At 37.8% G+C, this 14122-nt stretch overlaps 1 protein-coding gene across 6 annotated transcripts in view; it reads right to left on the bottom strand.

Annotated features, from left to right (window-relative positions):
* The window catches only part of NTNG1 (netrin G1), a 253959-nt gene that overhangs the window by 46603 nt on the left and 193234 nt on the right, over positions 1-14122 (bottom strand). For 4 of the 6 annotated variants that reach the window (XM_075833361.1, XM_075833358.1, XM_075833359.1 and 1 more), the window contains one exon: positions 3041-3208. The exons of the other annotated variants lie outside the window; for them this stretch is intronic. In XM_075833361.1, the coding sequence (XP_075689476.1) occupies positions 3041-3208 (168 nt within the window). The remainder of the gene's footprint in view (positions 1-3040; positions 3209-14122) is intronic. 6 annotated transcript variants of the gene reach the window in all.

Consider the following 14122-nt stretch of genomic DNA (forward strand, 5'->3'; position numbering starts at 1 on the left):
TTAATAGAGTGCCGTAGATCTCTAAGATAGGAATGTGTGTACCCCCATAGATAAACCACAAAGAGCGCAGATTAAAAAAGAGTGGTAATTGTAAACGGGGGACAGTAACTAGAGGGCACAAATCTGAGGATTCCTGCAATGGGTGGATTAAGCAGGAGCAGATGATTGTATAAAATCACCAAGGTTTTGGTAAAGTTTGGGGGCTTCAATGAGTGGATATATTATTTAAACTATCTAAAGCAAACAATTGTGTAGTCCCATTAATCACTGATACTATCATAAGATCTATATAAAAAGTAAGGAGCTTCTCCACCTGCGTTCCCATAACAATGCTTCCTACTCCTATGCTCAGTGTTTTATTACAGTTCAGAGCAATCAATCAGAAGTCAGCTTTTATTTTTACACCTATACTAAAAAACATAAAATCTGGATTTTGGATTCCACTATAGTTGATATACTCTGAATTACTTTATTCTAATGACTGGGCATCTGTGCAACAGCCTATTGAAAAATATATTTATTGCCATAAGAGATTTACAAATAGTTAAATTTGCATTATACAGGTTTAAGCCTGCAGTCATTCAGTCAACCACCTATTTTTCTCTCACATCGAAAACTGCTCATCCTAATTAAGATGAAGAGTCTCGCCCCATTTCTAGTTCTTTCTCTTTTCTCAAAGGTGTGATAAAGGTTTGTATTCATCTTCCTCTCGCTTTTGCTTTTAGTTTGATTGGACAGACGCTCACGTCTTTGAGTCAAGTTACAGCAGAGGTGGGCTCTCTGGTAATGATCATTAGAATGAGAAGCATTAATTAAGTCTATGGAGAGGTATTAGTAACTGTAAAATGTCTGTCATGTTTGGTAGAGGTGAGAAACCCAGGAGAAATGTCTTCAAGAAGAACAAAATATGTGCTGTAGAAAACAGAGAACAGATAAACTATAATGCAGAATTTAAAGGGGTTATCCAGCACCATAAAATTATAAGTCAATAATCTAATAATTCTATATTGAGTAACTTACTAATGTACCTCTTCTTTTTGAAGGGCACCCATTCGCCGATTAAGAAAACAGTCACGTTCTCCCTGAAGTCCTGTAGTTCATTCAGCAGTGATGACGCAGTGACACAGGTCCACCTGGCCAAGAGGGGTCTCCGTGTTGGCTCGTTATTAAATCACATGACCACTAGGGGGCTGGCACTGTGATGCTGTTAAGGAAGTAAGCTAGCCCCCTTCTTCCACTCTACTGTCATGGCAGGACCCTACCTAGCACATGCACAATGTGGGTAGGAGTAGAAGAGCACAGGTGAAAGAAGGGGAAGCCAGGATTTGTATTTTTACAGCACACGCTGAACCTACAAGTCCCACCTCATTACCGGAAGACAGCAAGCTCTGGCGTTACATCGGGGTGCTGTGAGTGATGCAATATTTTGTTTATGGCCACTCAAACTACAAGAACTACTAGTTTTGTGAATTATTTTTTTTGGGTCCCTTTTACCTATACACCTTGTGCAATTACACCTAAGATCATTAGTGGCACTATAGATAGTATATTAATCTGGAACTATATTCAAGAGATTGAAATGATACCAAGTGCACAAAAGAAGATATAATATGTAGATATACTATGTCATCACCACGCTAGTATAAAATACAACTTGTACAGTCACAAACTGACCTAAGTGTGTTGCATTTTCAATTAAACTATTCTACTTACATTTTCGGTTACACACACCATGATGCATGCTTCTTATGCTATCTACTATTTATGTCTATGAAAAGCATTGTATCATTGCATTGTTTTGACATACTGAATATTACCTGCAGGCCATAAAATATTCACCCATACCTTCCACTTTTCTAAAATCACTTCTGAATAGAAATACTTATAATATGGTTTTAAAATTAAAAGCCACCACCAAAAAGAAAATGAAAACAAACTCAAAATTACATGTGTGTAATACGTTTAGGTTTAAGAATCACACTCAGACCCATGCAAAATAATTTTCTTTCAGAATATGCAGTATCTGAAACAGTCAAGTATGCAGCAATGAGAGTCCAGATTGTAAAAGAATCAGCTCACTCTCCCCCTCTCTCAGATGGAAGTCCCAGCACCATCTCAAACACAAATCAGAAGCCAAAGCCTTGTTACACTTTAGTTCAAGTTTTCACTTCCGAAACGAAACAAGTGGTTGTGGTCTTGGCTCCCCCCCTCCAAAAAAAAAATAGCATCACAGAAAAAAAGTTACCATTTACCATTTACAGTAACATATCATGGTGCTCCATGACCCGAAAGAAAAAGAACATGCAGCAGATTATACATACAAAGCTTATAAGTACATTACAGTCAATGCCACCAACATTCTGTAGTAACATATATTCTATTTCCAGTTATTACATCCCTGTAAAAAGATAACTAATGCCGAATTTGACTGACTCCTGAGATTTAATACAGAGTCCCTTCATGTAGAAAACATAAAATGTGTAATTCTCTGGGATTAAGAAATGAGTGCACTTAGTTATCACACTTTGCAATGCACGTTGTATAGTGATTTTGTCTCTGAGCGCAGATACAGGCCTCTACATTAAAAGTTATGTGCGCATTTTTAGTCAATGGACACAATACTCTTAAAGGGCCACCTTAAGTTGGAACACTACTTGTGATGATAGTGTTTCAACAACTATAGTTCTTGCTATTTAAATTGCACTGTATAAATGATAAATTCTGAGATAAAATTTTGAGGCCTAAATGTTTAAAAAAATCCTCTGTTTTGTTGTCTTGGTTTAAACTGTCGTCAGCTGATAACTACCGATCATGCATTTTATGAAGTACATTGACAGGTATAATGTATTGTATTACACTGGCATTAAAAATGTAATAATGTCAAACAACATTCTGCCTCTCCAGTCAAAACCCTACTATGTGCTGAATATGAGAAGTTTCAAAAAACAGTCAAGTGAATGTGTGGACACTTTTTCCCCTGATGTCCATCCCAACCATGCAAGTATGATTTCTGGAGCGTGAGGAGCATTAGCAAACTAACCTATGCATACATTTACATCATCCAGTTTGGCAGACCCATTTCTGTGGAAACCTCTCTTGCACTTCTCACAATGCTGACCACGAGTGTTGTGTCTGCAGCCCACGCAGACCGCCGTGTTTACAATCTCGATGTAAGTGCAGCGGTTGGAGTGCCCGTAGCAATAGCAATCTTGTGAGGAAGGAGGTGGGGGAGAAAGAGAGAGAGAGAGAGAAAGAGAAGGCATGCTTGGTAAGGACCATGTGAGGGGTATGGTGCTAGATGTCAGCATGATGTTGTGATACTAAAAACTTAGAGGGCATTCATTAAAATTAACTGGTGCTGACTGAAGTATTTTACAGACAGAACATCATGCTGAAGTAAAACAGAGTTGCCTTCGGTATCACCAAGGATGAAACAATTGGAGTTCAATAACTAGTCCCCGTGGTAGTAATAGAAATTTGACAGGAACTCAGTCACTGTAATATGGTTAGAATAAGGTAAAAGGAAACTTAAGCTGTAGTCTAAAACCCACAGAGAATTCTAGAGTGCTGTTTCCGCAAAGCCTGGCGTATCACATTACAAAAACCAGTGCCCCACTTATTATGATATTAGTTAAAACATGGCCTCCCAATCTCTACTTTGCAGTTGGTTAAGGGAAAAACAGTATTCTTACTCATTTATGAAAGTCACAGTCTAAAAGAACAATCTGTATGCTACACCTGGCTCAGAAGCCAAGCCGATAGGACCAATGTCACTGAGCGTGAAGTCATCACTAGAATGACCTTACAATCAAATATAAGACAACTCTATCTATCAGGCTGTATTATTGGAAGAATACTCCCAGCCATGCGTCTAATAACAGCACAGGATGTCGCACAATTGCCAACTTATTCCTTTAAAATTAATATATATTTTTCAAGGCTCATTTACCCAGAGGCACCCAAAAATATTATATTTTTTTGTGATATTTGTGGTAATAAATATCCTTTGGGCTAGCAGGACGGCCTGATGGGGGGGACGAGATTGATTTGGCTGATAGTTGACCTCTGCATACCCTTCACATGCACATCAAGATAAACTGTTCAGAATATATATATAAGATGGGTAATTGATCCTCAGATTTTTTCTGATTGCCATAGTTGGACTTAAATATAGATGGTGAATTTGGAAACCTTCCATCAAATATTCACCAGTATTATGTACTACACTTAAATTAGTAAATAAATCACTATAAACAATACCCATTTATACCGATAGGCAGGTACTTTCCTTTGTCACCCAAAATTTAGTATTGTTTTTTCTAGGATTGTACACCCCCCTATCCGTTCCGTGGTTCAGCGGGGGTCCATTCTACTTTCCAATATGGGGACTGGGAAACCTCATTATCCTTTTTGAAAAGCGATATTCTTCTTTTCTTTCTCCAAACGCGTTTTCTTATGGCCAAAATTCATCAGGGGAGATATGGCCAAGTGGCCCGACTAAATGGAGGCTCCATAAAGTATGCTAGAGCAGCACAAAATATAATTCAAAAGATCTGTAGTGGCAGAGAGTTTTTACAGCACATGTTCCTCCAGTGCTGGAATAAACGCGTGTTTCGGGTCTGACGTCTAGTTGCACAGTTTACCAACATGGAAAAGACTGAATAATTTCATTTAAATGTCCTTGCAACAGGGAGAAAGAAACATATTTGTTGTTCAATGTCTTTTTTTTTTGTGCCTATGTTTGCATACTTTTTTATATTATACAAGTAAAAGTCATAGTTGGAGTTAGGAAGGAATCTAGTTGCGTAAAATGTGGACAATTGCTACTTATCTCATAGGAGGTTGTGTTTCCATTCCCCTGGAACAACACTGCAGGATAATAAGTTGTGCTAAATAGACTTATGTCTTCTTTCAACTTTACTAACTATTTAACTACAGTGCTTGTGAAAATTCAAAGTAACAGTCTACGCGGAGATCAGTTTGACTTTTTTTTATCAGGCTGATAAAAAATGTTTGTGCGGCCAATTTTTCTATGTGATTACATTGTACCAGGAGCAGAGCTAGAATTCCTGGGGTCTCATAGAAATGCTCAGAAATATCTGACAGTTCACAGCTGAAATAGGATTATAGTGATCTATCAATTATTTAACTGAAATTCTATTTATCTCTGAAATGCAAGTAAGTTAGCCAGGCTTTAGACAGTTGAATGACCACCATATCATAAAAGACTGTCCATATTACTTTATACAAACCAGTAATTTAAGATGGCGGTCATCAGCATTTAAGGTTCATCTAAGTTTTGGGCTCACAGAGGGTAAGGGAGTGTTCACACGGTTAGGATTTTCACTAAGCAAATCTGCTGTGGATTTTGAAGATAAGCTGAAGTAGAAATCTGCAGTGGAATCTCAGATTCATTGGCAAAGTTGGATACTGCCATCTCTATAAGTTCATGTATTCTTTGCTTTTCTCCTTGCTATGATTAAGAACTGATAAGTTCGAAACGCGTAGGTGTTCTCTCCGGGGATTTTTAATTTCTTGTTTCAATTTTGACTTAAATAAACAGTTTTGTATTTTTTCCACATCATATCGTGTGCTGGACCTCTAACTTTTTTCCTACAATAAAACAAGTTTGTAGTAATTTCTAATTTCCTAACATTGCCCTGCAAATCTATCAGCAGAATCCAAGCGCATGTTTCATCACTCTATACCCTGATTTAGATTCAGACTATAGTTTGTAAAATAGCCTGTATTCTGGTGACTTAAACAACTGTACCCTGAAGGTAATTGAGGCTACCATAATATTTCTCATATTTTAAACTCTCCATTTACTTTTATATTTAAAGTGCAGCTGTCATCTCCCCTGACATGTCTGTTTTAGTAAATACTTGTATTCCCATTGAATAATAATTCTGGAACGTAATTACTTAGAACTCTGCGTTTTGACGTTCCTACTGTTCCCCTTGTCAAGCGGGTGTCTCCCCACACAGTCTGGTACTGTAAGAACTAATTGAACAGTGTCAGATTGTATCGTTTTACCCCCCAATTGGTAACACCCAGTGGTCAATTTGCAAGGGTTGTGTTCCCTTGGTATGCTTGCTTTCCCCAGGTTAGGTTTAATCAGGCAACAAGGGGGAATTTCTGTATTTTTACACTACCAGCTTTGGGCACTCAGGCTAGTCATATCCTGTCGAAGGGTTAAAGGAGACCCTGTGGGCCACTTATCTTCTCCTTCGGCTGCTGCCCTGGTAGATCTTTTCATCACGTCCATAACTCATAAGAGCTCTTTACAAGGCATTGTTGGCCTCATATATAACAATTAGTGCAGGCAAAAAGGGAATGAGTTGCCCATCGTAATTAGATGTTTACCTTCTCCAAGTGTTGCGCAAACTCATTTTTATAGGCCCTTGGTTCTTCTAAAGTATAGTTTCACTTAAGGTAAAGGAAGGTGGATCCAGCGCTAGTTTAGATAAAATGGAAACTGTTTCCAAGTTTTATTCAGTCATTTTTTAAAAAGGATCCGTAAGTTGGAATCCTGGTGTACAAGAAGGGATATCAATCCAAAGGGGAGCCTACGCGTTTCAGACGTCTCATGCGTCCTTAATCATGGCATGTCTATAATTATTAATAGTGTTACATCTTTAACTTGATTATATAATGATTTTATTTTCTCCTCTTTCCTGGTATGAGATAAAATTCCCCTTGTTATTAGTAGACTGTATGGTGTCATGAGCACAGCTAGCTTCTCATTCATTTCCCATCACCAGATGCCTTGCAATAAGTATGACTACATCTTTAATGGAATAAGTTGGCAAATATGGATCTTCATTGTACTTCTTATAGTTTTTCGGTGGAAACCACATACCTTTTTCCTACTGTTTTATTGTGGTAATTATATTCCCCAAATTGGAATAAAACTTGTGATACTGGACTTTTAATTATCGAGTCCTTACATCAAATTTCTAATGTAAGCATGAAAGTTAAATTAGATGATGTCATGCAGTGGTTAAAACAAAATGGTGTATGAACCTTCTCCCACTTGACAAACTGCATACAATGATATAATCATAGCATGTACAGATAATAAAAATAATTAGCCAAAACTCACCAGGGGGAAATGAGTGTCAGCGATACTGTTATTTGGTGGATATAGTTATATACAAATGGAGGAGGTAATTAAAAATGTAAGCAGTGGGGAGAGCCACATGACTTAAACACGAAGCAGATGACCAACGTAATAGATGAGAAAGAAAGCAAAGAAGACATCGACAGATGAGCCAGAAGCAGCAGGTACAATCAGGAGGAGTTTGGGGAATACAAAATAACAATTGTCGTTTTACATCCAGGAATTATATTATTGTCTCTGGAAACATAAAATATCATTGACTGCAGATAAAACCATAAGCCAATCTGGTCTGCATTAGTTTATATGATTTGAGTCTATGTATATGTGTACTCTTCTATACAAAGCATGTATGTGCTACAAGAGTATTCCAACAAGAGGAACTTTTTACATGTCAACCTAAGATATTAGAAGACCACATTGGTAGTGATGGGACCCCTGCCAATGTCTGGAAAAAGTGGTGAGATTCCTTTGAATAGTTCCAAACGTATATGATATGATAAATCTGACTTACATGACAAAATATACGATCGTTGAAAGCCGATTTATAGATTTGCTGCTGGAGTAATATTGGATTCTAATGTAAAGATAATTGGAAAACCCTGGTTTGGTTCTAGAATTACCAAATGTCTGCCTACCACGCAATTTTCTGGGGAATGTCCATTGGAGCCAAGATAAGCCCAATTTTATTATGTCAGATCTTCATAGAGAAGCCATGAAAGCTCAATGTTAATTGTGTCTTATGCCATCCCTTCACATGCAGAATTTTTCTGGCAATTTAAACATCAAAAAAAAACGCCAGCATTCTTAAAATGCATCATGCGTTTTTCATATATATTTTTTTGTTTCGTTTTCATGTCATTTTTCATTTAGTGTCATTTTGTACATGCTTTTTTTCTGGTGTTTTCGAAAAGACCTACAGGGAAGCCTATGGAAAAATCGCTGAGAAAAACGCAATGCCCAGAGCATGATGCTTTTTTTTTAAAAAAAAACACCACTGACCACAAAATTGCCTCAAAAACGCCACAAACCAAAACACAGTTTTATGTAGTGCTTTTTATATTCCACAATAGACTTTAATGTAACATCTGGTCACACTATAAAACGCTGTGAAAAATGCCCCCAAAAAACGCACAAAAACGCAGCAAAGCCCAAATGTTAGGTGGCTAATGTACTTCATAGAAACATCTCCTGTGCTTATGTACAATACAGAGTCCCTTTCTGGTTCAGTACCTTACATGAAAATATATATTTTACCAACTTTACTCATGGGTAATGTGTATACCGACTCCATCACTGCGGCTAATAAACTAACCACAAAACGAAAAGATTCCACAGCACTGGACTGGACTGGACATTCCCTGGCAGATTTTCCTATCTTTATATCAAATTTAGAAAATATATAAATTACACTACCTAGTATCTAGAATGTAACATTTTCCATAACACCCCCCAAAATAATACTATTCATATCTCCAAATTATGCGTCCTAAAATCTCCTCTCATTAACTTTCCCATATCCTATTATTATTATTTTTTTTTTCTTAAAACGTGACTCTGTTAAAGAACCAGTGCATATTACAGTAAACCTGTAGGCTGCTGTTTACTTTCTGGAGAAGACAACTTTATCTGACTTGTAAACTGATCCATGTGAATTATCCCATATGCTATTTGTCCAGTAACTCATGTGCACTGTGATAACTGAAGTTTGTCTATTGTAGTAAACATTTTCCACCTGGAAAGTCTCGTGTAGAGTTTCGAGAAATTATAGTTCAGATGCTATTTTATTATTTTATTATTTTATTATTTTGAAAACAAACCCAAAGCAATAAATGTATTCAGCATCATATTTCTCTATTGCTTAAAGTGTATTTAAATGTTTGACAAACTTCTGACATGTCATAGTGACATGTCAGTAGTTTGGATTGGTGGGGGTCCGAGCACTGAGACCCCCACTAATCTCTAAAACTAAGCAGCTGAAGCGCTCTTGTGATCGCTCAGCCGCTTCGTGTCTGTTCGGCTTTTTTCGGAAATAAATGTATCAGTGTACGAACTCAATAAAAAGCTGAACAGACACGAAGCGGCTGAGCGCTCACAAGAGTACTTCAGCTGCTTCGTTCTAGTGATTGGTCGGGGTCTCAGTGCTCGGACCCCCACCAATCCAAACTTCTGACATGTCACTATGACATGTTAGAAGTTTGTCAAACGTTTAGCTACACTTTAGGGAATTAAAGGGGTTATCCAGTCGCTAAAATTTGATGGCCTATTCTCAGGATAGGCCATACTTAGCTGATGGGTTGGGGTCGGACCCCCGCTGATCTGCTGTTTTGAAGGGGCATTGAAGTGAATGGGAGAAAAGGCTGCAATACCTGTGAATCACCGCTACATCGGTGTTGACGATTCACAGAGAGCAAAGAGAAATTAATGGGAAGCAGCGCTCGTAGGAGCGCTGCGGCCCCTTCAAAACAGCTGATCGGCGGAGGTCCCGGGAGTCAGACCCCGACCCATCACCTATTGATTGCCTATTCTGAGGATAGGCCATCAATTTTTAGCGACTGGATAAGCTATGTAATACATATGGGTTAGATAAGCAAAAAATAGATCTAGTGATTTACACAGACAGCACTAGTTTCATATACTGTATGTAAATGTTTTTTCAAGCGGCATCTAGTAATGTATTCTTCTAGAGAAACCAATATACACTTGCTTCAAGTCATCTAGCCAATGTAAGAGCACAGGCACTAATTAAATGCACAGAACAGTTACAAACCTACCTGTTCTTAGTCATTACCTCTGTCTTGTTAAGTTTAGAATTAGGTTTATTGATTTGGGTTTCACTCTGCAAGATCCAACACAGCTGTCTTTTTAGGACTTTTATAAAGATTCAATTGCCAAAGGGTCTGTTGTAAAAACTAGCAAGTGCCACTTAATTCAAGTTAGTTACAAGTTTTTCTCCATCATTCATAGAGTGGAATGCACAATCAATATGGCTTTTATGCTCTAAATAGGATGAGGATAGGTGTTACGTACTGTTGAACGATACACAAAAACGAATGTAGAACATTTCTGTTCTGTATACATCCAATATAGCCTTGAATATGATAGAAGACTGGATTGTACTTAGCAGGTAAATTAAAATGTATCTACATAAAATGGCAATAGTGGTGTTTAAAAGGGTTGTAAGCCTTAAATTGTTAACATTTCAGCATATGGATAGGGTAGAAAGTCAGCAGTTCAAAATGATGGTGCACTGCAAATAAATTTTGACTTATATAAATAGAAATCCTGCACACTATCAACCCGGTTTTCCAACTACATACTATTGCTAAAAATTAGCACTGTGAAAGTATCTTCCACTACAGATGTATGGAAAGACAAGGGTTTGGTTACGCACAGCTAATTGGTTATCTATAATTCAGCTCATTAGTGCGTGGGATTGTGCTGTGACTTCCTGCTGAGATAGGAGGACAGAGCTGTGTCATTTCACAGCCTGCACTTATCACTGTTCACATGTCTGTTTTAGAGAACACACATTGTGAAATGCTTTCAAAATAAAAATAAAAAGTATATATATATATATATATATATATATACATACAATATATATGAATGATGATTTTTTATTTCTTTGAGGGTAACAGCTGTGATTACAGCCCTTTTAAACAACTATACTACTACTGTAAGTTATGTTCTATAAATGCAACTCTGATTGTGCATTAGTTATTATTAATCTGTCATTATTTGCTATTAATTTCGAAGTGTTTTCTTTATAAGTTTATGGCTTTATGTTAATTTTAATTGCCATTAGCTGTAAATGTAGCAATTATTTGCCTTTTGCTTTCATTTGGGCATGTGGTATATACAATAATTGCAAACACCTCTCATATTACTCTACTGTTAGAGAAGTAATGTAGTGTAATAATCCTATTACAGAAAGACATTATCTCTGGATAGAAAACAGACGAACGCAGGCTTCTGTCTATAACCTGAGGTCATAATGTTATATTGTTTCTTCACACTGCCTGACTGCTCAGCAGTGACAGATACTATATGGCAGTCTCTACCATTTACTGCCTGCCCTTCCCAAATACAGTCTAATAAAATAAGCTAGATTATAATATACATAGAAAACAACACTTTAAGTTGAAAATAATAAATCATTTATTCTACGTATTAAAATGCTTAGCTTGTGAATGCACAGCTTCAATTGACAACGTTAGGCTCAGTCTCACTAATGTTGGGGTCCCTGGTCTATCTTTCTATTTTAAAATAAAAACAAGAATGACTTCTGAAAAAATAAAAACTTAGGTTTTATTCACCAAAATATTTTCATGGTGTGCTGCATCATATTCTTCTTGGGTAAAGTATAGTAATTGGGTTGGGATCTATCACTGTGATCACCCCAATTGTGATTCTATTTATAAACTATAAATGACTTCTACACTGCTCATCATCTGAACGGTTTGTCAGCCCTGGTTAAGTGGGATGTGGACAGTAAAAACCATTAGGCCTCATGCACACGGCCGTGCCTGTAATCACGGGCCGCGATTGCGGGGGCCCGGCCCGTAAAAAGCAAAAGAGCGGACATGTCCTATCATTTGCGGTATACTTCAATGGCCCGAACACCTTCCCGTAAATATACGGGAAGGTGTCCGTGGTCAATAAAAGTGAATAGGTTCATAATTGCGTACCGTAATTAAACATATGCTCAGTGTTTTTCAGGTCAATTTTAATATGTTATTTTAATTTAAAACATTGTATAGTTAATATATTTATAGTACCTGTAAATATTATTTACCACAATAACTTTTTTTGCATAACAAAGTTGAATTACAGTGGATCTTAGGGCCTGTTCATATCACCGTTCATTTCCGTTCCGGGGTTCCGTCGGAGGGTGCCGTCGGGTGAACACCGCAACGGAAACTGAAACTGACAGCACAGCTTCCGTTTCAGTCACCATTGATCTCAATGGTGACGGAAACATCGCTAATGATTTCCGTTCGTCACCATTCCGGCTGGTTTCCGGTTTTCAGACGGAATCAATAGCGGAGTCGACTAAGCTATTGATTCCGTCGGAAAACCGGAAACCAGCCGGAATGGTGACGAACGGAAAGCATTAGAGATGTTTCCGTCACCATTGAGATCAATGGTGACTGAAACGGAAGCTGTGCTCTCAGTTTCACTTTCCGTTGCGAGGTTCTCCCGACGGAACCCACCGACGGAACCCCGGAACGGAAATGAACAGTGATGTGAACAGGCCCTTATTTGGCTTTTTATATTTTTCTCCATTCTTTTTCCTCTATCTTCTGAAGTAGGGAATCAGAGAAGGTTCCCCCCAGGATGCCGACATCCCTTTTACCATGGGATGTTTTACATTTAGTGGTGCGCTGTGTTTGGTTTATGGCACAGAAAGCATTTTTTATGGGCATAAAACTCAGTTTTGGCCTCATTCAACACAAAACCTTTTATCAATAGATTAAGGGCATCCAACCAGCCTGTCATGTAAGTTTTTTCAACACTTTCTCTTTGCCACATTCTAACAAAGCTTCAACTGGGGAATCACATGGGCAACTATCTCACCTATCTCAACCACAAAAGCATCTTCAGATTTGTAATAGCAGTAGCCCTCTTGGTGGTCTCCATTTTTATTGCCCTCCTTGACTGGTTATTCAGTTTTTGAGGATCGCCTGCTCTAAGCAGATTTATAATTGTGGCATATGCTTTAAATTTTTAAGTCATTTTTAAGTCTCCAAGAGATATTTGGGACTTGGAACTGCTTTTGTATCCATTTCCTGACTGGTTCTTTTTTAACCAACTTTTAATGACCAGGCCAATTAGCACGTCAATGACCAAGGATTTTTTTTTTGTTTTATCACTGTCGCATTCTAAGTCGTAACTTTTTTTTATCCCGTCGACATAGCTGTATAAGGGCTTGTTTTTTGCAGGACGAGTTGTATTTTTCAATTGCACCATTTTTGGGTGCTATAATATATTGATTAACTTTTATTAACTTTATTTTAGGAAAGAATTGAAAATAAACAGCATTTCCAGAATAGTTTTTCACGTTATAAATTTACGCCGTTCACTATGAGGCATAAATTACATGTTACCTTTATTCTATGGGTCGGCACGATTACGGGGATACCAAATATGTAAAGGTTTTATGTTTTTCTACGTTTGCAAAATAAAAACCTTTTTTTAAAAAAAAAAAAAAGACTTGTTTTTGCATTGCCACATTCCAGGAGCTGTAACTTTTTTATTTTTCCGTTGATGTAGCCATATGTGGGCTTGATTTTTGCGGAACAAGGTGTAGTTTTTTGGGTACATGGGACTTATTGATTAACTTTTATTTTATTTTTTATGGTGGGAATGGGAGAAAAAAAGTGTTTGCGTTTGCCTTTTCTTTGGATGCCGTTCACCTGTGGGTTTAATTAATGTGTTAATGTTATTGTTTGAGTCGTTACAACCGCGGCGATACCATATATGTGTATGTGTTCTTTTTTTTTTTTTACACTTTTATTAAATAAAACCACTTTTTGGGAAAAAAGATTATACTGTAATCTTCTTTTTTTTTTTTCACTAGAGGAGTTCACCATGCAATCTGCTGATCGCTTATCTAATGCTGTGGTATACTTAGTATACCAAAGCATTATTGCCTGCCAGTGTAAAACCTCTGCCATGGCCTAATAGGCAGATGCTGAAGGCAGACCTGGGGGCCTTTGTTAGGCCCCCGGCTGCCATGGAAACACGATGGCTCCGCGATTTCTTGGCTGGGGCGCCGATGGGATGACAGAGGGAACTCCCTCCCTCTGTCAAACACATTATATGCCGCTGTCGCTATTGACAGCGGCATCTAATGGGTTGAACTGCCAGAATCAGAGCGAGCTTCGATTCCGTCAGTTGGGGCAGGAGAAAGGCTGTGTATAACAGCCATGCTCCTGCCGCTTATCGCGTGGGTACACTGTCAGTACCCGCGCGATCAGAGGATACATCCGTCGCTAT

The sequence above is a fragment of the Rhinoderma darwinii genome, chromosome 7 (assembly GCF_050947455.1).
Source record: "Rhinoderma darwinii isolate aRhiDar2 chromosome 7, aRhiDar2.hap1, whole genome shotgun sequence".
Lineage (NCBI taxonomy): Eukaryota > Metazoa > Chordata > Amphibia > Anura > Rhinodermatidae > Rhinoderma > Rhinoderma darwinii.